Source organism: Myxocyprinus asiaticus, chromosome 3, assembly GCF_019703515.2.
Source record: "Myxocyprinus asiaticus isolate MX2 ecotype Aquarium Trade chromosome 3, UBuf_Myxa_2, whole genome shotgun sequence".
Taxonomy (NCBI): Eukaryota; Metazoa; Chordata; class Actinopteri; order Cypriniformes; family Catostomidae; genus Myxocyprinus; species Myxocyprinus asiaticus.
The window spans coordinates 19688038-19714395 of NC_059346.1; the positions used below are offsets into that span (position 1 = coordinate 19688038).

The window sequence follows — 26358 nt, forward strand, 5'->3', positions numbered from 1 at the left end:
TAGTATTTTTGGGCTTTTGAGTCTTATTATTAGACAGCTACAGTAGGCCTATGTGACAGTTATAACTGAGTGTAACAATGCCAGCATTTTAAATGTTGGGCAGAATTTTAGGCTCACATCACCATTCATCTTTTTCCATACACCAAAATTGAATTTTGACTCTGACATTTGTGAAGTCACACAGGTTTGAAACAATGTGAGGGTGAGTAAATGATAATACAGTTGTCATTTTTGGGTGAACTCTTTACATGCTTCTGTCTTTCTCTTTTTCTCTGTGGGTATATAAACCACTACAAAGACTGCTGTACTTTTCCACCATGGTACAACTTCATAAAAACCATACCTTTGCTATCCTGTTCCAGTCCATGCAAAACAAGACAAAAAAACCTGAATCTTATTCAGCATCTCTTCCCATTGTCTGTAGTCATGCCACAAGCAGCTGGTTAATCCAGAATTTAGCTGGAGGTGTAAGGGACAAAGGAGAGACTCCTTAATATTAATCAGCTCAAAAATCAAAGCTGAAGAATCAGCCAGGAGAGAAATTTCAGAAAGTCAGACCAATAAAGAACCAGTCAGTCATGCCATCCAAAAACATTAAGAAGAAAAGACTTGTTCCTCTTTATATTTAATAACCCATACCTATCCCATCCTCTTAAGAGACAACATCATGGTACGTGGCCCTCTGAGACACCCACCAGCATGGTCTATACATTGAGTGGCTAATACGTAAAAGAGAAGGAGAAAATGTATCAGTTTTAGGACCAGTGGGACTGGAAAATGGACGTTTCTTCTAAATGTTGTTAGACTTGACAACTGTTTTGTTGATGGTTGGTTAAATCCCCAATCATACACAAAATTCAGAACTTGGCTTCAGACATGATCAAATGATCAAAATATTGACTTGGACCTTATGTGCTCTAAACTCCTGATGGTTTTAGTGAAAACCTATCTAATCTATTTAGTTATGGAATTATTTTTAATAAATTATTCCCTAACGCTAAATTGAAATCAGACTTTGTTCTATATTAAGGCCTTGTCCAAGGTCCTGAATATTTCTTTGTTGTTGCCTGATTTGTTCTATGTGGTTCTGAATTTTGTACATGACAGCCCCATAGTTGATTTGTTTCCACAGCTATTTATTGTTTATAAGGCAAACACTTCATGTCCAGATATCTCATGTATCTATAATATCCTCCATCTTTAGACACTTCAGGTCATTTAGGCAAGTTTTTACGAAGAATATACAGCCTCTTCTGCTCTCCCACTGAAATGTCTAAAGACAACCTCATTACTGACACCATATTATATCTGAACATGCAAAGACTGGTAATCTAGAAATGATAAGACTGTCTACAACAACAGACAGCTCTAGAGCATACTGACTTTACTGCATGCTTTCTGTTATTGGAAAGGCAAAAAGTCTGTCCTTTTCAAGGACAGCTGTGAGGTATGTTATAATCATGTTTGACCCAGGTCATTGCTACTTGCAACTACTGTAAATCAAAAATATTTAAGTATAAAATTATGCCTTTAATACAGTCTGCTAAAAAATATACATAATACATTTTGCTAAACACATTTAAAGGAATAGTTCACACAATAATGAAAATTCTGTCATAATTTACTCATCCTCATGGATTCCAAACCCGTATGACTTTCTTTCTTATGCGGAACACAAAAGGAGATGTTTTATTGAATAACGGACCATCTCCTCAATACAATGGTGGTGGATAGTGCCTCACTTTGAAGCTTAAATCACCCAAACATATATCCAGAGATCCAGTATTAAACAATGAACCAAGGATTCACACAACTATTAACTTTTAATTGGTCAAATATAAAAAGACAGTGCAGGAGACTGGTAATTCATTCAATCTTTAATTTACCCATGGTACTACTGTCATTAGGTTATAAATGGATTAGACAACTTTTTAACAACAAAACATAAAAAATACAGCCTTCTTACATCACAGCTTATTCGCATCTTCTTCACAGTTAACCATTAAGATGCTACAGACACAAAAACAGCTTCTCTTTTCACACAGTGAAACTGTTAAAATTGCATTGACAGTTTCAATTGTTGACCTTATGTAATATCAAAAGTAAAAGCACTTTGTTATCATCAATATTACTGAACTCAGAGATATAATCCAGTGTTGAGGACGAACATGTGAATGTACCGGCTTCTCTATGGCTCAACATGTAGTAAGACCACAATCTCAGACTTGTTTATCACTCTTTGTAGAATAAATTAAGATGATGCACCACAATACTCTCCCCTTTTCTGTTAAGAGTCCCTTTCTAATTTTCTGTTAGTTTTTTAAAAACTTAAGCAAGAGAATTCCAGTATTGAACGTAACTTGTTAAAATCCCCTCACATGGGCCAACTCAAAAAACATCTAAATATTTTGGACGAGGTATCTGAGGTCAGGTGAGGTGGCTGGTGTGGTTGTGTGCTTGATGCCTCCTGTGCCTGATCTCCATTTCTTCCTCCTGTTTGGAATTTGAGAATCATTAAGTATTCAAAGGACTGGAGCCATACTAAAACATAAAAGAATGTTTTTGTCTTCTCTCCTGTCATCTTACTGTATCAGCCGTATCTGCTGTCTCATCCTCCTCCTCTTCTTCAGTATGCTCGCTGTGTTCACTGTTCGGGTTGGACAGATCGAAGTCTGACAGCACTGCATCCTCATCATAGTCTGTCTGGTACTCTGACTCCTCTGATTGTGTCAATGTTAGAAAGTAATTAGTCATTTCAGAAGACACTTTTATCCAAAGTGACTTACAGTCCACTAATAAGAAGGACAATCCTCCTGGAGTAACCTGGGGTAAAAGAGATATTTCACCCAAAAATGAAAATTCGGACTCACTTTCTTCCATAAAAAAAAAAAAAGAAAAGGTGTTAGGTAGAATGTTAGCATTAGTCACCATTCAATTTCATTGCATCTTTTTTTCCATACGATGAAAGTGAATGGTGACGGAGGCTAACATTCAGACTTACATCTCCTTTTGTGTTCCATAGAGAAAGTCATACGGGTTTGAAACAACATGACAGTGAGTAAATGATTGAAAAGGATGAATATTAATTTTAGGGTGAACTATCCCTTTAAGTGTCTTGCTCAAGGGCTCTGAGGGAATCAAACAGGTAACCTTTTGATTGTAGGCCCCGAGCTTTAACCACTACACCACACCATGCAAAATAAAGTACAGAGTAGGGATGTGCAAAACTATAAATATTCATAATCGAATAGTCTGTCGGTTGTTTGAATGACTAGTCGACTAGCCTATGTTAAGCATAATGATGTATAATTTGGCTCCGTTATGTTCACGTGACCCTGATTAGATGCCTTTCAGAGGGATATACGGATGCTAAGTGCAGCACTTCAACATTGTGACTAATGGATATTCAATAAATAAATCCTAAACGCAGAATGACATGCTTCAATGTAACCGGAGTGCTTCTGGGCGATCCTCGCTGCACATTCAAAAGTGCAGAGCTGCAAGATAAAATTGTGGGTACATATCTAGTTCATGACATCAAGCAGTTCAAACCTTTTTTACTACAACTATTTATTTAAGTAGTATAAGACAGAATCAGCTGACTTAATCTCTCCACAGCACCTCACAAGTATGGGAATTTACTCACAGCAGAGAATTTAACTTTCAAAAGAGACCGTATTGAAATGTGTTGTTGATGTGGCGTTTGCTGTAACAACAGCGCATAAAAAGATTAAACCTGAAGCATTTAAGATTCAAAACTTCTTGCAAAGGGTTTTACTGTGCTGACTGTTATTCACGGTTGAGCACAGCACATTATCATCAAGCAAAAACGCTCTCTAAGAAGTTGCGTCTCAATTAATTTGAGAACTGCATCTCACATTAAAACCACCACCACTAAAAATATTAATGTTAGCAGTCGACCTCACTAATCGACTAGTCAGTTGTTAGACGACTAGTCATTTAGTCGACCACCCTGGCACATCCCTAGTACAGAGGTGAGAGAAAGGGCATGGAGAAAATAATTGAATGAAGAGCATAAATAAATGTATCTGAATGTGGATGAAGGATAAATACAATTCCTCACCATCCACAAGGGCCTGCTTCACTGGTTCTATTCTGGACACTATTTCAGCCAGGTCAGTGAAAGAAGCATTGGGACAGGTCACCACCTGGAAGACAGATAATAAGGGAATCGGGCCTTTGGTACACTGAAAAAATTTGAAAAGTTATGCTATGACACTGATATATAAATTCATGTAGAAGAAAACAACCACATGATGTGGTTTGACAAGCCAAGCTAAATTATGTACAGGCTTATATTGAGAGACATGGTGCAGTTCTAGTCCACTCACATTGGTTTTGGTTTTGTAGAATTCCTCTTGATGTTGATCTTTGAGCATCTTCTCCCTCACTCCACTCCGGCACCACACATCAAACACAGTCTTTCCATGTCGGTAGCCAACGTCCTGCATTAACACAGAAAGGCCCTGCTATAGTCACATCCAATAAAACCGAGGTTTCTATGAGGATGACACTTACAGCAATCTCATCAAATTTGCCAAAATCAAGTGTGCCATAGCGATCTATGGGTGGTCGCAGGTACTCGCAGTAGTCGCTGTCTTTTACCAACTCCAGCTGACGCACAGAGCACACGTAGGCCAGACGGGTCTGAATCTCTGCCATGTTCAACACCTAGATGATATGAAGTAAAAAAAATACAATTTCAACCATTTCAACATTTCCATTTTTTTTTGTTTTTGTTAAATATACATCTTTGGGCTTTCTGCCTCTCTTACAAAGAGGATGGTACAGAGCGGACAGGAAATGCAAAGGAGAAGAGTCCGGAAGGGCATTAGCAAATGTTGCAAGCTGGATTTAAACTCATGTTGCCCACATAAATGCCTCAGCTCGATGCGTCAAAGCATGTACTAGCAGAGCAGCTTTGAGTTTACATGATAATCATCAGTGTAAACACTTTTGTCTGCATCATCTCTTCTATTGTGTGTTCTGGTATTGTGTGTTCTGGTATTATTTTATTTCCATGGTGCTCAACAAACAATCATTAAAAACGTATATATTTAAATGTAAATATTTTAATATTTTTTAATATAAATATATTTAAATATTGAAAGTGGAAAATCTGAAAGTAAATATATTTCAATAACCATGCATTAGTCCCATATTCAGTCATCCCCATTTCTCCTCCACCAAGGGACAACAGTTGAAAAGTAGCTTTTAGCCAATACTTTAACAATGCATTTATTGTGAATTGTCCCTGTACAATTAAACAAATAAATAAATAAAGTCATCCCCATTTCTCTAACCTTTACTCTCTCTGTCAGAGGGTTCAAGCGTTTCCATAGCAGCCACCATCCAGACAAAGAGTCTCCGTAGTTGGTAAGATCAGTTTCATCTTGACTGCCAACATCTATGGCAATCACCAACTTGGCACCCATCGAGCAAGCTATGTCAGCTTTAAATAGAGAATACAAGAGACAATTAATATTGCCATTGGAACAGTAATTTGATCATTAGCATCTATAGATACAAGAGGACACTTAACCGGGTAGATTATTGATGTATCCGCCATCCATGAGTAAGTGTCCATCTTTAGGGTCACATAGAGGAGGAAGGTACCCAGAAAGAGACATACTAGCACGAACATACCTCCACAGAGAGCCTAACAGACAGAGTTTACATAAAGTATTAAAATCATTCACAAGTGATGGAGTATTTAGAGATAAAGTGACAGAGCTAACCATCAGTGTGCACTCTCATGGAAGAGGCGGTTATGTCTGTGGTGATGTTGAAATATGGGATCCAAAGATCCTATCATAAAATGCAGAAAGACATAAGGATTAGACCTATTTATAAATATGACAAGTTTAGCTTGTATCGTGAAGTGCCACCGAACCTCAATCTGTTTGTCCTTGAAGATGCCACTGATACTGGAGTTAAATGATGCTCCAGTAAACATGGATGTCACTGGGTAGGTCAAGTCTGTCATTTTCTTAAAAATAGATCCAAAGTCCTGTTGTGCATACAGAAAGAGATAATAATTTGCAATCAATACATTTGATGGTAGCTCTACATTTATGAATGTTAGTTTTCATTACTTAAAGGTCTCACCATGGCCCACTGGCGTGCCCTGACTGTCAGACGACTCGCGCTTCGCTCTTCAGCATAGAGAGCCCCTATCAGGGAACCGATGGAAGTGCCACCAATCAGATCCACAGGGATGCCTGCTTCACTCAGTGCCCGAATGATGCCCACCTGAGAGCATCCTCTGTGGGATGTGAACAAGAGGAAACAGAGACACTGAGAATAAAGCAAAGACTGCACTGATAGATGGTATAGTGTGCTTCGAGAGTGTCTACAGTGTTACTCGTGCATTTTTTTTAAAAGCATTTTAAAGTTGAAATGTGAACTTTTATTAATATTAGTACTTTCCCCTTATCCCAGTTTAATGTCCAGAGATGTTGTAAGAGTCAAATTATATTTTAGTGGCTTATTTTTAGAGGTTTTTGGTCCATAATTAGTACCTCTGTTTTGTCGGAATTGAATAGAAGGAAATTTCTAGCCATCCAATCTTTGATGTAGTTGATTCACTCTGCTAACTTGGAGAATTGTGAAATTTTGTCGAGTTTCGAAAAAATATAAAGTTAAGTATCGTCTGCATTACAGTGAAAACTAATTCCATGGTTCCTGATAATGTCTCCCAAGTGAAACATGTACAGTGGCAAGAAAAAGTATGTGAACCCTTTGGAATTAGCTGGTTTTCTGCATTAATTGGTCAGAAAATGTGATCTCATCTTCATCAAAGTCACAATTATAGACAAAACACAATGTGCTTAAGCTAACAACACACAAACAATTATACATTTTCATGTCTTTTTTGAACACATCCCATTAAACATTCAGTGTTGTTGAAAAAATAAGTGAACCCCTAGGCTAATGACGTCAACAAAAGCTTATTAGAGTCAGGAGTTGGCAAACATGCATCCAATTAATGAAACAAGATTGAAAGTGTGGGTTGGAGCTACATTGACTTGATAAAAAAACACTACAAATTTTGAGTTTGCTATTCACAAGAAGCATCTGCTGATGTGGACCATGCCTCACAAAAAAGAAATCTCAGAAGACCTACATTCAAGAATTGTTGCTTTGCATAAAGCTGGAAAGGGTTAAAAAGTTATCTCAAGCTATCGCTTAGATATTCATCTGTCCACAGTTAGACAAATTGTCTATAAATGGAGATGATTTAGTACTGTGGTTAATCTCCCTAGAAGTGGCCATCCAGCAAAGATGACTGGACATGGCAGGACACCACAAAGGAAGCCGCTGCTTTCAAACAAAAACATTGCAGCACCTGAAGTTTGCCAAAGACCAACTTGATACTCCACAATACTACTGGGAAAATGTTTTGTGGACTGATGAATCTAAGGTTGAATTGTTTGGGAGAACACGCAGCAATACATATGGCGTACAAAGGGCACTGCATACCAACATGAAAACATCAGTCCAACTGTGAAGTAAGGTGGAGGGAGCATCATGATTTGGGGCTGCCTGTTTTATTTAAACAATGGCAGATGGGGGCAGGACAGTTGTAGGAGAGTTTGAAAACCTGTTTGGAAACAATCACTATTCTTGCAGTTACATTTGGTGCCACTAGTGGCACAGAAATTACACACTTTACATCATATGCAAACAATAACCTACCTTTATTGATCCGCAGATTATAACTGATAGCAGGCAGGGACAAAGAGTAGACAAAGAGTCGCTATCATCAAGAGACACCAAACAGACATGCTGAGAATATAAATCCCGAAAACATCACTAGTGAGTTAGAAATGACTATATTAGGATTAGTAACACACAATCACAAGACTTCAGTGGTTCATACTTCTAAATGTTGCAGAAAGATTCTAAAGACTGGAGAAATAAGAGCAAAATCAGTCAACATTCCACTAACATCAACATGCTTTTACTAGTTTTATTGATGTGAGATATGTTGTTGGCAGCAGGCCATGTAGATGGAGGTGGAACAGAATTATTGGAGATGAAGGGGAAGACAGAGTAATACCTTGCCCCTCCACCTCCCAACACCAAAGCGATTGCGTTGCCTGTCAGGATCCGAGCCAGGCGTGAGAAGTCAGAATGACGGTCAGGAGGTTTCTCAAATACCCGGTGATACATCTCTCTCTGACAGGAGGGAAAAGTAGAAAAGGAAGAAAGATTACATAACACAGCTGCTTTCAGTGCAGGTCCCAGTCATTTGAAGCTTTTTTAAGAGTGGCTAAAGATCTGGGTTAGTAACCATTAGGTTGCTGGTTCAAAACCCAGAAGGAGCAGGCTATGAACCACCACCACTGTACTGTTTAGTAAAGCAACTCAAATTGCCCCAGGGGCATTGTCCTTTGTACTGTTTCCATAGATTTGAAAAAAGAACTCCAAATATGCATGAATTTAGGCTTCTTCCTTGATATTAGCACTGACATTCGAATGTTAGCATTGATACCAGTTTGGGTAGACTCCTCCTTGAGAAGACCCTGTGAGGGCATGACAGGTGCAAATGTCTGGAGATCCAGCTGCGCATGTTGAGCCATTCAGCTGTTCCTGTGGGTGGCGGCCCGTCCTCACGGTGCAACAGAACCAGCTGCTTCTGAGCTCTCACTGCACTGCTCTCAAGCATACGCTCCAACTAAAACCACAAACAGAAGAGGCCAAGAGAGTTCAGCTTAGCTGTTCCAAAAAGAGTCCAAATGACTGCTATAAAAGCTTCATTTAATGCTCAAACTAACGTGTCTGCAATCTGACCTTCGAGAAATTACAGTAAGCAGCTTCAGTTAATGTTAATGCAGTAGGGGCCTGGGTAGCTCAGTGAGTATTGACACTGACTACCACCCCTGGAGTTGTGAGTTTGAATCCAGGGTGTGCTGAGTGACTCCAGCCAGGTCTCCTAAGCAACCAAATTGGCCTGGTTGCTAGGGAGGGTAGAGTCACATGGGGTAACCTCCTCGTGGTCACGATTAAGTGGTTCTCGTTCTCAATGGGGGCGTGTGGTAAGTTGTGCATGGATCGCGGAGAGTAGCATGAGCCTCCACATGCTGTGAGTCTCCGCGGTGTCATGCACAGCGAGCCACGTGATAAAGATGCGCGGACTGACTGTCTAAGAAGCGGAGCCAACTGAGACTTGTCCTCCGCCACCTGGATTGAGGTGAGTAATCGTGCCACCACGAGGACCTAGTAAGTAGTGGGAATTGGGCATTCCAGAAAAGGGGATAAAATAAAAACAAATTAAAAAAATTGTTAATGCAGTAAGCAGCACAAACCATTTGCAACAATTCTCCCTAAAGCTCTGCAGTGAAGCAACAGTCCAAACAATTAAATTAATTTAGTCTATTTGACGTAATTTAGTGCAAGTGAAGTCAGTTGCTCTCATTTCACCTCTCCCACGGTGGGCTCTTGTTCCCCCAGACCCACTATGATGATGTAGTCAGCCTGTCTGATGCAGCGTTGAGTCCAAGGAGTCAGAGAACTGTCTGATTGATACAGGACAATTCGGTGGATGTCCTCTTGTTGGCCAAGCCAACTGGACAAACGGTACTCGTGAACACTGTAAAGAAGGTATGCAAGTGTTCAAACGAAAAGTGCTTTATAGAAAGAAAGAAAAAAAAAGCCATGGCTGACTAATGTCAATGGAAAAAAAATTATGTTTTCCCAATTTACATATTATTTGTGCTAGTATAGTATGCAAGACTAGAAATAGTGTGTCACAAATTATAGTACATTAAAAACAGCATGCCAAAGGATTTTAAAAGTGTGCATCTGTAGTTGTTTCCATCCAAGTTGTGAATTTAATTTATGCAAAAAACCATAATAATTGAAAAAAACAATGTGTGAATAAAGCGCACTTCACGTGTTCAAAAGAACAAAATCGTCACGAACAGAGAAATTGTAGCCACTGTGACTCTTTTATTAATAAAATGCTTGTGGTTTAGAGCACGCATACAAAACACTCTAGAAGAACTTATGTCGGAGATCGACAGCACGTCACAGTTCTGGGAGCACTATGTGTGTGTGTTCCTCCTTCCTTATATTTTTGCCATGTGGGTCTATAATATATTTCTCAAATGTGTCAATAAACCTGGTCTTCGGCACAGTTTAAGTTTGTATTCTGCTTATTTGCTTTACAAACTCTATGCGTGGTTTGGATTTTCTAGACAACGTTATTACAGGATGACAAGAGCAACATTTTAGATGTGATGATTGGTCCGCTGGTTAGTCCAGTTATGAACGAGATATTCAGTCACATTACTTTTTTTGATGCGCATCTTGTATTCAATAGGAATTTATTCGGTAAATGTGTTTCCATTATAGTTTATGCACATTTCGTCTTATCGAATAAAAAATGTTTCCACCTCAAGTGAGAGTATACGTTTTTTGCATCTTGGTGTTTCCATCAGTTTTTATGCGATATTCCAAAAAGCACATAAAAATATGTGGATGGTAACCGAGCTTGTGAAGGATGTAACCAAACCTTAAAGATTGGCATAAACCAAAATCAATGTTTAAGAATCGGTCATTGAAAAACCCATGCTTATTGAGCACTATTCTGACTATTAAAGCTGAAGGGTATTATTTCTGTGCCACTAGCGCAACCGAACTGAACTGCAAGAATAAACATTGTTTTCAAACAGCCTTCCAAATCTGCCCCCGTCTACAACTGATCAAACAAAGAGTTCAACTCCAACTCACACGATTGGTCAGTTTTTAAATGTATTAGCCTAAAAGTTGATTGTTAATAAATGTATGCTAATGAATTTAGTTTGATGTTAATGCCTTCATGAAGATGCAAATGTTACGTGATGAGGGAATCAGAGGAATAAAGATGCAATTTTATGACATGGTAGGGTGTACCAATGCTGATGTATTTACATGGTCACTGCCAAACCAAGAAACTTCCTATTGGTAAACACAGTGAATTCGCCTGTCGAAGTTCACCAAACTTGAAATCCACACGAAATTCATTATCGTGCCAATTCCCAATAAGAATGTATTTTGCCCTGCGAAGGTATGTGTGACTGCGCCTCAAGTATGCAAATTAGGTTTTACTCTCACCTGTCCAAGGCTGCGACACCCAGGTGTTGTCTAATGATGTCGCTGGTTAGAAGCAAAGTGGGACCTGTTTCATACATAGAGGAGTTAGTTCAGAGTGTCAGCTTAAAATCTGTTTAAATTTGGAGCTGAAGACAAAATAAGGAAAGAGGAACTTATGCTGACCAATAGCACTAACAGCATGCTGTAACTCTAGGGTAAAGGCAGTCAAAGGCACCTCTTCAGACACTGGCAGAATGGCAACAGTAGACAGGTTGGAGGCTGGGTTACCTGCAACCCACTTACTGGTTGGGGTATTAAACCCTAAACTGCGAACTGTGGAGACAATAAAGATGCTAAGACTTTAGAGAGAATACAAAAACACAAACACAAAAATTTACCATACCTACCTGAGAGTGGACCATTAACCTGTTGCATGTTTCCCAAGATTTTCTGCCCAAGAAGATGGATCAGACGAGTCACAACCTATGAAAGAGCAGGGCATTGGTTTATTTACATGCAATGACCCCCAAATATGACCCCCAAATATGATGATCCCTTTCGAGGGACCCCCTTGACATTATGTATGTTGAAAGAAAGGAGAGATGAATATAATAAATATGGTTTTACTTAATATATGACACTATATGCAAATTTGTTTTGATTTCTTACAGTTAAAAATGTTGGTCCCAGTTTGAAAACCCCTGTTAATGGATTGAGGTGTTTTTAACGTGGCCTTACCTGTGGATATTTCCTCTTAATGGAGTTGAGAGCTCCCTCAGGCAGTTTGGCCAATTCAGAGTCTCGGACTGCGTGAACTGTAGTAGCTCTATTCATATGAGTCAAAGCTTCCACCTATCAAAGAACAAATACATGCTTCAAAAAACACAACACCAAAATTGGAACTGCAGCAGCTGCATTTGTTTAAAGCAGTGGCTCTAAAATGGTTTTGCTTAGGGATCCAGGATTTACACTAGACATCAAGTGGTGATCTAACACAGTACCAATATTGTTTATATTACAAAAGTAATCAGAAATGTCCTGTTTTCAAAATCACTGAAATTGATTAATTTGAGGGTTTCATGCGCTCTGCAGCCAGTAATTCATCCAATAATTTTGTCTCTCAGTAGTCAATAATTCACAAAACATTGTGGTCATTATCATCACTTACCACACCGATGAGGTCTCCTCGCCCATACTCTCCAGCAAGCTCTTTTTTCCCATCATCTTTCATGATAACAGAGCGCAGGCGGCCACTCAGAACAATGAAAGTGCTGTCTGATTTATCTCCTTGTCTGAGACAGATAGAATAGAAAAATGCTAGTGTTACATGTAAGATGAGATAGGAACACTCTTTAGTTATTCCAACATCAGTAAGCAGAGCAGTGACAACAGACATATTAGATATTGACCTGGAACTGCAAGAGAAAATAAGAAAGAGATAGTATGCTTACCTGTAGACAGCACGGCCGGCCTCCACTGCCATCCAGTCCAGGGCAAAGTCAATCTGTCGGACAAAGGAGGAGACCCTCCGTACCACCGTGTGAGCTACATTTAACACCACCCGAGGCTCAACACGCATGATCCTGGTATAAAAGTTACACACAGAGCATACACACACTGTAATGGTAACACTGTTGGTAATAATAATGTTGGTTCATGTACTAGCACAGAGAAGCTCACCATGTAAGGCTTGGATTAATTGAAAAGTAAACAAGTTATATAAAGTTATTTTTATTTGCTGAAGTAAAATGAAGTGCACATGACATACTCATAGAAGTGTGTTTTGGAGATGGAAAGGAAGCAGCAGTCTCTGTGGGCACGCACAGTGAAGATGAGCGGCTCTCCTGTGAGAACGGCCAGATGACCCACTATCTCTCCAGGGTGAGTCACAAACAGACACGTCTCATCTTCTCTGTCAATTAGTTTCTGGTACACATGAAGAGTTCCCGAGATCACAAACTGCATGCTCACATCCTGTCACAGACACAGAGAGAGGGCATGTATTCACTCTGCTACCTGAAATTGGTAGATACACTCATTGGAGAATAGAGAGAATCAAAAAGATATGTGTTTTTCTACCTGGTCTCCCTCGCTTGCTACCACAGATCCCGCCTTAACTTGCCTCAGAGTTACTCTATCTTCTAGAAGACTGGGATCCTGAAGCACAAATAAAGGCGTTATTACATAAATATACATGACAATTTTCCAAATATTCGAATTTGATTAAAAATCACTTCAGAACAATATACATTACTATTGTGCCCTGACCTGAAGCTGAATAATCTTGAGAAAGTCCTTTTTGGCAGCTTGGAAAATGACATTCACTTTAGAGTGGTGGATGTGGCTAGAGTGACCCCCAGCGTCTGAGTAGTGGAACACAGCTGAGGGAGAATGCTGCATCGTCACTGACTTCTTCCGAATAGACTTGAGATGGAACAACAGATTTAAAGGGATAGTTCACCCAAAAATGAAAATTCTCATAAGTAACTCACCCTCATGCCATCCCAGATGTGTATGACTTTCTTTCTTCTGCAGAACACAAACAAAGATTTTTAGAAGAATATTTCTGTTGGTCCTTACAATGCAAGTGAATGATGACCACATTTTGAAGCTCCAAAAAGGCCACATAAAAGTAATCCATAAGACTCCAGTGGTTAAATCCATATCTTCAGAAATGATATGATAGATGTTGGTGAGAAACAGACCAATATTTAAGTCCTTTTTTACTTTCAATCTCCACTTTCACTTTCAAAATGTGAAAGTAGAGATTGAAAGTAAAAAAGGACTTAAATATTTGTCTGTTTCTCACCCATATGTTTTGGAGCTTCAAAGTTGTGGTTATCATTCACTTGCATTGTAAGGACCAACAGAGATATTCTTCTAAAAATCTTCGTTTGTGTTCTGCAGAAAAATAAATTCATACACATCTGGGATGGTATAAGGGTGAGTAAATGATGAGAGAATTTTCATTTTTGGGTGAACTATCCCTTTAAGCAAAAAGAGACATAGGACAGTTTATGGCCTCTTGTTTGATTTTATTATAGAATGAGGCCAAGATACCTTATGAATGACAACAGGACTTGTAGGGACATCTTCTTTCATATTATGGTCAGAAGACCCAGCTGTAATATAAGCAAACATTACCACCCTCAAAATGTACTTTATGTATGTTTTTAAACTAGGGGTGCACGATATAAAAGAGAACATATCAGTATGAACCAATATTAGTGGTTTTTTTTATTATTATCATACAGGTCTAATTAGGCCAATATTGGAAACAGATAATATCACTGCTAATTAATTTTTGTTTTATTTTAAACAGTACACTCTTATTCTATATCAGCTTTCAAATTACTAAACCATTATTTATATGTTCTGCTATACAATAAAAGGTTTGATAACTAATTTTCTATCGGTTATCATCCATAAAAAAAAAATTATTATTGGCTATCACAATTGACCAAATGTAGCCTATATATTAGCATCCCTAATTCACACATAATTTAAGGTAAATTGAACATCTAAAGGTGCATGGTGAGGCTTTACCACGTGCACTGTCTAAAGGGGTCGACAGAGAAAGAGACTTCCTGAATAAAGCAGCGGGACTTTCTGTTGCATTAGGCTTCGCACCATCTGAAAACAAAAGAACAACAACGACCAAAATGTTCTTTCATAATTTTGTGTGATTACGCTTGGTAAGTAAATCCATGAAGAAATTAGTCTATAAAAGAAAATTACACTGGAAAACAGTGACAATCATACAAAGTCACCACAAAAAAATATGCATCAATATTTATAAACAATATTAAAGGAGCACTGTTGTACTAAGGAGTTATAACACATATTTGTATTTCACTCTATAGAAATGAGCACAACCATACCCTCTCCTGTGATTTTGTGCATCTGACTTGTGTCACTAGAATGGTCTGAGGGCTTTTGAGGGACTTTGTCAGTCAATTCCTCAACTGTCTGAGAGTGTCTACGCAATCCTTTGCCAGGACTGGCTTCTCCTACAACACCGACCACTGACGCCAGAGGAACAGCTTGACTTTCCTACATGATGTGACAATATGTATCTGGTTAATACAATGCTATTCAACAAATACCATGACATACAAATGTTAATGTAAATATAATATTTTTATATTATTTATACATTTATATTTAAAAGGGTACATCTTGATACAAGTGTCTGACCGGATTGAAAAGTTCTGTGGTCAGGCCGAGATAGTTGTGAAGGGCAAGAAAAGTAACTCTCTGAAGACGCACCATGATAATCTGAAAATAATGAGAAATATATGAGATCACTAATTAGTTAAAAGGGACTAAAATCTTGTAACTTTTCCAGGTTTAAAGATGTCATTAACCCTTAAATGCATGGGAATTTCACCAAACACTCTTACATATTCCGGTCTTTAGAGACTCTGCACATCAGCCACAACATTAAAACCACCTGCCTAATATTGTGTAGGTCCTGATATTTCACCACTGTTGCACAGAAAATCAAGGTGATATAGTAGTCATTTGTATGAATATAGTACTCATTTCTCTTGTAATAAACAAATAAATAGGTATCCTGTGATAGTAAACTTGTATAGATATAAAAATAATAAAAATATAATCTATGGAAGTACAAAAAAAAAAAAAAAAAAAAAAAACGACACTATTAAATATAGTGCATCCGGAAAGTATTCACAGCGCTTCACTTTTTCCACATTATGTTATGTTACAGCCTTATTCCAAAATGGATTCAATTAATTATTTTCCTCAAAGTTCTACAAACAATACTCCATAATGACAACGTGAAAGAAGTTTGTTTGAAATCTTTGCAAATGTATTAAAAATAAAAAACGAAGCAAAAAAAAATAAATCACATACATAAGTATTCGCAGCCTTTGCCATGACACTCAAAATTGAGCTCAGGTGCATCCTGTTTCCACTGATCATCCTTGAGATGTTTCTACAACTTGATTGGAGTCCACCTGTGGTAAATTCAGTTGATTGGACATGATTTGGAAAGGCACACACTTGTCTATATAAGGTTCCACAGTTAACAGTGCATGTCAGAGCACAAGCCATGAAGCCCAAGGAATTGTCTGTAGACCTCCGAGACAGGATTGTATCGAGGCACAGATCTGGGGAAGGGTACAGAAAAATGTCTGCAGCATTGAAGGTCCCAATGAGCACAGTGGCCTCCATCATCCATAAATGGAAGAAGTTTGGAACCACCAGGACTCTTCCTAGAGCTGGCCGCCCGGCCAAACTGAGCAATCGGGGGAGAAGGGCCTTTAGGGAGGTGACCAAGAACCCGATGGTCACTCTGACAGAGCTCCAGCGTTTCTCCGTGGAGAGAGGAGAACCTTCCAGAAGAACAACCATCTCTGCAGCACTCCACCAATCAGGCCTGTATGGTAGAGTGGCCAGACGGAAGCCACTCCTCAGTAAAAGGCACATGACAGACCACCTGGATTTTGCCAAAACTCTCGGACCATGAGAAACAAAGATTGAACTCTTTGACCTGAATGGCAAGCATCATGTCTGGAGGAAACCAGGCACCGCTCATCATCTGGCCAATACCATCCCTACAGTGAAGCATGGTGGTGGCAGCATCATGCTGTGGGGATGTTTTTCAGCAGCAGGAACTGGGAGACTAGTCAGGATCGAGGGAAAGATGAATACAGCAATATACAGAGACATCCTTGATGAAAACCTGCTCCAGAGCGCTCTGGACCTCAGACTGGGGCGAAGGTTCATCTTCCAACAGGACAACGACCCTAAGCACACAGCCAAGATAACAAAGGAGTGGCTACGGGACAACTCTGTGAATGTCCTTGGGTGGCCCAGCCAGAGCCCAGACTTGAACCCGATTGAACGTCTCTGGAGAGATCTGAAAATGGCTGTGCACCGACGCTCCCCATCCAACTCGATGGAGCTTGAGGTCCTGCAAAGAAGATTGGGAGAAACTGCCCAAAAATAGGTGTGCCAAGCTTGTAGCATCATACTCAAAAAGACTTGAGGCTGTAATTGGTGCCAATGGTGCTTCAACAAAGTATTGAGCAAAGGCTGTGAATACTTATGTACATGTGATTTTTTTTTCCTTTTTTTATTTTTAATACATTTGCAAAGACTTCAAACAAACTTCTTTCATGTTGTCCTTATGGGGTATTGTTTGTAGAATTTTGAGGAAAATAATGAATTTAATCCATTTTGGAATAAGGCTGTAACATAACAAAATGTGGAAAAAGTGAAGCGCTGTGAATACTTTCCGGATGCACTGTACATAGGGTCTTTAATAACCCTATACACTTTTGGTACTTAAGCCATTATAAAAGATTTTGTTCTGCAATTTTAACATTTTTATTTTTTTTGTGTGTGTTAGTCTATTTTTAAGAGAAAGATTGAGGAATACTAAAAAGGTGTGGGCACAAATCCCAAAAATGGATGAGATACAGGGGGTTGAATGAGGTCCGGGTCAATAAAAACCTGAGGTATGCGTTTATGGGTTAAAAAAACTTGTTGCAGTTCGTGATGCACCAGTAGCAATGTTTGACATTATTTGCATATGATAAAAATATGAAAACAAATGTACAAATTTTCATTTCCATTTAAGGTTCAATGAAGCATAATTCTGAGGAGATATTATATTCTGATCCGACTTTAATATTTACTTCTAGACAAGTGTTAGCTTTATACCTGAATAACCCGGACCAGTGTCTCTGGGTATTTCTCAAAGATGGATTGGAAAGCCTGTGCTGGGAGGCGGAGAACAGTGGTCGGAGCTGCTGCCCTAGCTGACACCGTTTTATATGGGGCTGGATGACCCTGTAGTAGAGATTTAAATAAGAGACATAATTTAAGACTCGGTGAGTATAAAAACAGTACAGAATAGATCATTTGCATGTAAGAATAAGAAAGAATTAGGCCAGATGGATATTACAGTGATGACATCAAGGATGCTGAGAAGACTGTGAACACTGTCTCCAGGCAAAACGTGTTTCACTACCACCTCTTTTCCATCCTGAGCCAGGGAAAAGAAAAATACACTTTGTCATAAATGTATACATGTTTATAACATGCTGAAATTGATACTGTTTTCAGTAGGACATTTTAAAAGTGAAAATGCTGTCATCATTTTCTCAGCCTCATGTTGTTCCAAACCCAAATTACTTTCTTTCTTCCATGGAACACAAAGAGAGAAGCACAATATTTGAATCAGCCACTATTCATTTTCATTGCATCTTCTCCAAACAATGAAAGTGAATGGTGACTAAGGATGTCAGTCCATTACAACTTCCCCTTTTATGTTCCACAGAAGAAAAAAGTCAAATGGGTTTGGAATGTCATAAGGGTGAGAAAATGACAACAAAATTTTCCTTTTTGGGTGAACTATTCCTCTAAATTACCCTTTGACTATGGTGAATTAGGATAATCTGAGACAAGTAAACACTGATCAATGTATCTAATTTGTTGTTCTACAGTGATTACCATAATTCACCCTATTCCAAGACGGTTAAGCTCTTACATGTTCATGGATACACAGATCAAGACGCCCATCCTGAACCACAAAGATGCTGTCATCGATGTCTCCTGGGCGGAATAATCCTTCCCCCTGCTGCAGTTGAACAAACTCCATGTGTCGACACAGTTCCAAGAACAGAGAATTCTCAAAATGACCTAGAACTCTGGAGAACCACACAAGAAGTCAAAACAATAAGATGCTGAACAGCAGTGGAAGATCTGGGAATCAACCTCATGTACGTTTACTCATGTAAAGCACCAACCTCACATTTTTCAGCATATACAAGACCTCAGAGGGCAGGTGAGAATTCTGCATGTCAAATTCAGTTAGATCTGCTTCCAGAAGTGAAGGGGGAGGCTCTTTTGGCTCCAGGGTCGGTGGCTCCCTCCGAAAACGTAAGATTCTGATCAAAAGACAGATAGGACATCAGCATGATGCATGTTATGATGTGTTTTTGGATAGTTGCTGTTCATTTGTGACTTATAACACACTTGCTAGCTATTGACAGGACTTTTGTTCTTTTTCGGGTTCGTTTCTGAGATACTGGACCTGAAGTGGCTGGTGAGGACAAGGTCTGTACCTGAATAATCACAAATACGCAAAACATAATCGTCATATAAACATGATATTAACCAACGCTGTGGAAAGATTAACAGTCAAGGAGGAAAATACTGAAGTTCACATACCTTCCTCATAATCTTCCTGCCATAAAACATGACTTTGTCTCTTTTTCGGAAACGATATTTAGGGCCCTCATTTTGCTCTTCTCCTGGAGAGTCCATATACAAAAATGTTGAGGAAACATTGTTTATTGAGTTTTTTTAGAGTCCCACAAACACCCTAAAACAAGGCTATTCAACTTCATCGATGAGAGGGCCAAATGAAAAAAAAAACAACGACTTTGGGGCATGCGGGCCAAGCAAGAATATATATATATATATATATATATATATATATATATATATATATATTTTTTTTTTCAATTAACATTTTTTATTGATTTGAAGATATATAACAAAGAAAAACACAACATATATACATTGAATCAACATTTAACATTTAACCCCCACTATTACCCCTTCCCCTCCCCTATCACCAACCCCACCTTGACCCCCAGCGAACACCCCTGTGGTCACATATAAGAATACACACACACCAAAAAAAATAAAAATAAAAAAAATATATAATAATCATACATAATTAAAACTAACCTTCTCTCTCCACAGACCCTCCTCAAAAGACCCCCAAAAATGCTAAATAATTGCCCCATTTTCTATCAAACAAATCCCAAAACCCAGCCTTCTACTTGACACCTCCTTGAAAGCGGCCACCCTCCCCATCTCCACACACCACTCCGGAAATGAGGGCAATCCATCCGACTTCCATCCCCATAAATTAACCTGCCTACCAATCATCACACTGGTCAGAAACCAATTTTTAATGTGTTTATCCCCATATTGATGACCGCCCCATCGCCCAAAATACAGAGTCTGGGGCAAAATTACATTTGAGTGCCCAATACGTCACATATAAAACTCTGAACCTTCAACCAAAATTCTTGGATCTTAACACACCACCAAAAAACATGGGTTGTGTCTCCATCTTCTGACTGGCATTGCCAGCAGGTGGGTGTGTCTTTCAGACTAAGCCTATACAATCTAGAGGGTGTCCAATAGAATCTATGTAAAATCTTGAATTGCATAAGGCGCACCCTTGCATCTCTAGATGCAGACTTGATGTTTTTTAGAATCCTAGCCCACACTCCCTCCTCCAATACCAAGTTTAAATCTTTCTCCCATAATCTCTTGATAGAAGTTAAAGCTCCGTCCCCCAGACTCTGAATTAGCAGGGAGTAATACACTGATGCCTCATGACCTTTTCCAAAAGGAGTAATCACCTCTTCCAGCATATCTGCCGCTTTAGGGGGTGTAAACTACTCCCAAAAAAAGTACAGAGCAGATGACGCAGCTGTAAATACCTATAGAACTGAGATCTGGGAATCCCAAAATGTTGAACCAAATTTTCAAAGGATCTCAACACTCCACTCTCATATAGTTCACCGAGTGTAGTAACCCCCCTCTCAATCCACTCTGACCAGCAGAAAAGGGACTTATTAATACATAATTTGGGGTTCAGCCATATGCTAGAGGCAACATTTAAATAAATGTCCGAATTAAACACTCTGGACACTTCTGTCCATACTGAGTGCAAATGCGAGATAACAGGGTGTTACTTAACTTCTCCGATTAGTTTAATAGAAAGGCTCTGCGAAATAGGGGCAAGAACTTCCTGTTCAATATTTCAATCAGGTCAATTCTCTGAGGCCATCAGACGATATTCGGCACTTCAGCTCTGCCTCGGCACTTTTAATATTTCCTTCCAATTCCACGAGTTCTTGTTCTTTGGATTTTTTGATGAATGAGGCATACTGTATGATCCAACCTCTAAGAACCACCTTAAGTGCCTCCCAAGCCACACCCGCAGAGGATACTGAGGACCAGTTGGTCTCCATATAAACATTGATTTCAGCCTTTAACATTTGTTGGAAATCAGGATTTTGCAAAAGGGATACATTAAAGCGCCAACTATATGATTTCTTTTTCTCCGTATGTGGCAACACCTCTGAACTCACCAGGGCGTGATCTGAGACTAAAAGGTTTCCAATTGAGCAATCAACAACAGATGAAATGAGGGACTTAGATATAATTTAAAAAAAATCTATTCTAGAATAAATCTTATAGACTGATGAAAAAAATATATAGTCCCTACCGGATGGGTTCAAAAGTCTCCAAATATCTGTAAGACCAAGATTTTTACACATCCTGTGAAGCGTAAATGTTGCTCTTGGGGGCTTACACACTTTTGCTTCACTATGATCAAGGACTGAGTCCATCAATAGATTAAAGTCTCCTCCCAATATTATATCATGAGGGGTGCCAGCGGCTTGCAACATCCCTTCAAGATCTGTAAAAAAGCCCTGATCATCAGAGTTAGATGCGTAAATATTAGCCAAAATCAAACTTTGCCCCTGCATTTCTGCTAAAACAATAATGACTCTTCCTAATTTATCTTTAATCTGTTTGAGACATCTGAATTGTAGATGCTTACTTATCAATGTAATGACACCCCTGCTCTTAATTGAGCTAACAATAAAGAAAACATGTCCAACCTATATCTTCCCAAATCATATTTCTTACGTTTAAGAAGAGAAATAACTTTCCTTATGGGGTGCCCCAACCCATTCATATTCCACATGGAGCGAGACAATCCACTCATACTAACATTTGACATTTTGACATATTAGAAAAAATAGATTGTGTGTCAAAAATAAAATTATAAAGACCACATTCCACATTAGTGCAACAATCAAACCCCAAACTCCCCCCCGAACCAAACAAACAGAAAAAAGAAAAAGCGCCAACTGGCGTCAATCCCTCCAAACTCAAACAGTCCATGTACGCCTACGAGAGCCCCCGCAACAAATTTGCCATTGGATTGCTCAAGACCGGTGTGTCTATACAAATTTTGTAAAACAGAATTACACAACAGAAGATAATCTATAAAACAAACTCCAGCCAATAGGCGGGATAAACACAAAGAACGGGTAGATTCATCCACATAACTGCCCCGAAGGTGTGTTCCTCCACAAAACAAACTCCAGCCTCTAGCGGAACCAGCACAAAAACAAAAAAACAAAACAAAAAAAAAAGGCCGTTCAGTTTCCTCAGACAGTCAAATGAATGTTCAGTAAGCTGGCCCATTCAACTGCTACATGAGTGCAACAAATGACCCAATCACTCCAGTGTCCTGCAAGAAATACTCCATAAAACAAACTCCAACCAATAGTAGGCATAAGCACATGGAACATGCAGATTCATCCACAACACTGTCCCGAAGGAGTGCTGCTACACAAACAAACTCCAGCCGCTAGGCGGAACCAGCACAAAAAGAAACAAAAAAGGTGCTCAGTTTCCTCGGACGGTCAAGTGAATGTTCAGTGAGTCAGGCTCACTTGGCTGCAACGTGAGTGTCACCAAATGACTTACTCAGTCCACTGACTTTATGAAGGCAAATGCTTGCTGTGGGCATGTAAATGTTGTGCGGCCATCCTTAGCATCTATTTTCAATTTGGCCGGGAACATCAGAGCAAAAGCGACCTTCCATTGATGTAAGAGTTTCTTGCATTCCTTGAATCGATCATGTTTCTCTCGTCTAATTCACAAAGTCTGGGAACAAGAAAATGCTGTGGTTCTTCCAAGAAAGCCTTTCTTTAATCCTCGCCTCGTGTAACACGAGATCTTTATCGGATGGTCTCAGAAATTCGGCCAGAATTGATCGGGGCCTCTCTCCCTCCGTGGATCTCCGTGCCGGAAACCTGTGAGCTCACTCGATTTCCAGCTTATGGCCTGTTATGTCAAGCAGACTTGGAAAGAGCCCATCCAGAAATTTCACCATTTCTTGACCTCCTTCGTCTTCAGGAATTCCAACAATTCGGACGTTATTTCACCAGTTATGATTCTCCAAGTCATTCAACTTTTCCCAGAGACGCTCCAAATCCACTTTGGTTGCTAGCGGATCAGCAGCTAGTTCCCTCTCTGATGACTCCAGATAATCAATCCGTTTCTCAACATCCCCCACTCTTGTAACCATATCAGTGAATTTCATTTCCATGGCAGTGATCGATCGACGTATTACAGCAAGATCCTCCTAGTCAGCAACAACCTTCATCAGCATTGCTGACATGTTCAACAATTCACGCCGAATCTCCTTCACTTCTTCGTCCAAATTGACTCCCTGGTCCGCAGCCTCCGGGGGGAGCACATAAGCTTGAGCACATAAGTGTCTTTTAATGTCTCCAGAGCCCGAGGATTTTGAATTCTTTGACATATTGTCTTCCTAGAACAGCTAAGGATCAGGGTGTATCAAATCTCATAGGTTTATGACATGAAAAGTATTAAAACTAGCAAAGAGCGCAGAGCTCGCGGGTCACACGTCCGAACCTTGCGTGGAGTCACGTGACTCTCAGCAAGAATATTTTGTTAAAGAAAAGCTTCAGATACTGTGTTACAGTAGGCCTAAAATATTTGTTAATTATATAAATAAAACAACTGTGTTTATAGCTGTCATTTTGTTTAGCATGTGAGAAAATTGCTTTTAAAATTGGTCCATAACAAAGAAAGTAAATCAGACTGATCCTAAACCTTTTATTGAACAATAATAGTGAAGTTTGTTCAGCCATTGATTTAAACTTTTGTTTTCTTGAACAAATAATGAATAAAACTTTTCCGTTTCTCCGAACTCACGCTTATCAGCCGTACATGATTTTAGTCCTTTAATCTTCCCATTCTGTCAAAATGATGGATTTTTTGTAGCTCAACCTCTGAAAGTGTCTAAAAAACGCAGCGCTCCTGCTTGAGAAACAGTAAAAACATCGAGACATGGCCTGACATCTGTCTAGTGCAAATTTACATAGGAAAACAACTGAAAAACAGCACGAACAGACACAAAACACATTCGTTGTGAACAGACCCCTCAGACAACTGACAACCTTATGCGGGCCACTGAAAATATCCAATGGGCCGGATTTGGCCCGCGGGTGCCAGTTGAATAGGCCTATCGTACACCAACCCCTACCCCTAAACCTAACCCTAACCTTACCTTACAAACATGGTTACTATATTACCACCTTATAACTGTAGTAACACCATGGTTAATTGCATTAAAATGATGGCTTCTGCCAAAAAACATGGTTACTAGAACATTACTACAGTAAAACCATGGTTAATTTTACCCGTAACAAACCTGTCTCTCAACTTGACATTCACCGTGACCAAATCACTGCGAGGAAATCAACCTTTATATTAATTGTATTTATTATTATTATAAGTAGTATTAAAGAAAACATTAGGAGTGGAAACAGGAAACAAGATGGGGAAAAGCGGGACAAAAAGGGGAATCGAACCCGGGTCGTCCGAATGATAAAAAAATTAAAAACAAATTCACAATCTCTTATCACACTACGCCATTGCAGCGACACTTGGGGATGCTGTTTGTCTTTAATTTCTGTGTTTCCATCAGACAATTGGAGTGCAAATAGCCATGCTGTGTGGCAGGTGCTATTTACACCTAATGCAAATAGTCACTCCGGCTGTGAAAATCCACGATTACATACAGAAGTCTGGCATACTCACTGGCTTTGTATCTTCTGTGCAGAAAAAAGACAACAATACTGATGAGTGAAATTGCAACAGCAGCTCCAATTAGCACACCAGTCCACTGAATAAAAAAACAAGAATAAAAGCACATGAGTAAGTTTGTCTCCCATTCAAAGAATACTAACACATAGATTCACTAACATATGGTGTGGTTGTATACCATGGTGCTCTGTAACTGGTCCTCTATGAAATGTTGCACACGAGCCTTAATCTCACTTCCAGATGGCAGAACAATCTAGAACATAAAACAATATATCAAAATGACAATTAACAACTACTATACAGGAAAATGAGAGCCTGAGCAACTACAACCCAAATGTAGATGGACTTAATTAAGCCTAACAGGACCTAAACTGCTAGGTTGCCCGTTTAGTCCCAGGTGAGGGTCACCCAGGAACTGTAGAGTTACTCTGATCACAGTCCTGCTCAATCATTGTTTTATTGTGTAAGTCACACAAGGCACATGGTTTTGGACAAAGTCCAGTTTACTTTAATGGGATTGTCTCTTTAATTAGTGTACTGGAAGTCACTTTAGTTGGAAAACATCTGATCAATGCTAAGATAACAAGAGTGGCTTTATCAATTCACAGATACTATTAGCCAATACATTTTATTTCCTTTTTATTTAATTTGAGGGCAAGGGCTTCATTTTGATATGTCTTACCGGGTATATACTGCACGTATCCTCTTGTTCTTTGTCTTCCATATCTAACATAAAGGATAACATGTAAATCAACACATTTGAAATAAAATACAAATATAATTGTTTACATTATGCTTATTTCCTTGGGTTACCCATTTTTGTACAAAAGCTCATACAGAAGAGAGCTCACACTGCACATGATAGCTCTAAATCAATGTGATCTGATTCTTTCTTGGTTGAAATCTTTGTGTAAACTATTTTCACACTGATTAAGATGATAATATTTTACAAACTAGAAAGAAGATGGCAGAGGGAGGGAGTCTGCCAAAAACCTGCAACAACCTGATTCAGGGAACACAATATGCCTTCCCTCACTGCAATCTGACACCCTGTTATTTATGAGTCCCTCTTACAGGGTAAAGTCAAACGCGCAGGGCGAAGGTGGAATTTTTCTAACAAAATTAAAACCGTTTGAATTTGCACAGAACAAAAATGCATGAGATGTTACTGATTTATTTGTTTAGAACGGACTGCTGCGGGAGGGATGTGCTTATCTGGGTTAGAAGTAAACACAGTGCCGTTGTTTACACACAAGCCACTTGTAATTAGATACACTACGTGGTCAGTCACTGTTCCTCACAAGATTGTAATAAATATGTATGACCGGAGACGTGGAGATCCTACATGCAAATAATATAAATAAATAAATGAAAAATAGAAAACACCTACTGAACGGCGTATCCAAACTCTGTTTTTGTCCCTCTCAATGTCCTTTAGAGTCTTCGTGGGATTCCATCACACTACCCATACTACTCTTACTGTTTCTGCTATATTTAATATGGAAAAAAATAGTAAGAGTAGTATTGTAGAATGCCATTTAG

The 26358-nt window shown here is 39.1% G+C and overlaps 1 protein-coding gene across 1 annotated transcript; it reads right to left on the reverse strand.

The window, feature by feature from the left end:
* Positions 1 to 1562: 1562 nt before the first annotated feature.
* LOC127419390 (patatin-like phospholipase domain-containing protein 7) lies at positions 1563 to 26304 on the reverse strand. The gene is made up of 36 exons (XM_051660736.1): positions 26207 to 26304; positions 25499 to 25542; positions 24995 to 25069; positions 24811 to 24895; positions 19306 to 19388; positions 19111 to 19199; positions 18882 to 19022; positions 18623 to 18782; positions 18038 to 18118; positions 17794 to 17922; positions 15298 to 15378; positions 14982 to 15153; positions 14647 to 14733; positions 14161 to 14222; positions 13369 to 13524; positions 13180 to 13257; positions 12869 to 13074; positions 12552 to 12683; positions 12269 to 12392; positions 11839 to 11952; positions 11508 to 11583; positions 11284 to 11433; positions 11122 to 11185; positions 9448 to 9616; positions 8519 to 8701; positions 8084 to 8202; positions 6130 to 6286; positions 5915 to 6031; positions 5760 to 5829; positions 5564 to 5680; positions 5325 to 5473; positions 4540 to 4692; positions 4353 to 4466; positions 4085 to 4169; positions 2587 to 2720; positions 1563 to 2493 (listed from the first exon to the last, which is right to left on the reverse strand). The coding sequence occupies exons 2-36, from the start codon at positions 25538 to 25540 to the stop codon at positions 2428 to 2430; spliced, it is 4020 nt and encodes a 1339-aa protein (XP_051516696.1). The 5' UTR covers positions 25541 to 25542; positions 26207 to 26304; the 3' UTR covers positions 1563 to 2427.
* Positions 26305 to 26358: the final 54 nt, after the last annotated feature.

Excerpts from the sequence above, each read along its gene's own strand:
- LOC127419390 (XM_051660736.1), bottom strand. The coding sequence starts at position 25,540 with ATGGAAGACAAAGAACAAGAGGATACGTGCAGTATATACCCG. Across the intron at positions 18,119-18,622 it reads ATCTGTGTATCCATGAACAT|GATGGAAAAGAGGTGGTAGT; the intron begins GTAAGAGCTTAA and ends TCCCTGGCTCAG. Across the intron at positions 14,734-14,981 it reads GCACAAAATCACAGGAGAGG|ATGGTGCGAAGCCTAATGCA; the intron begins GTATGGTTGTGC and ends TTTTGTTTTCAG.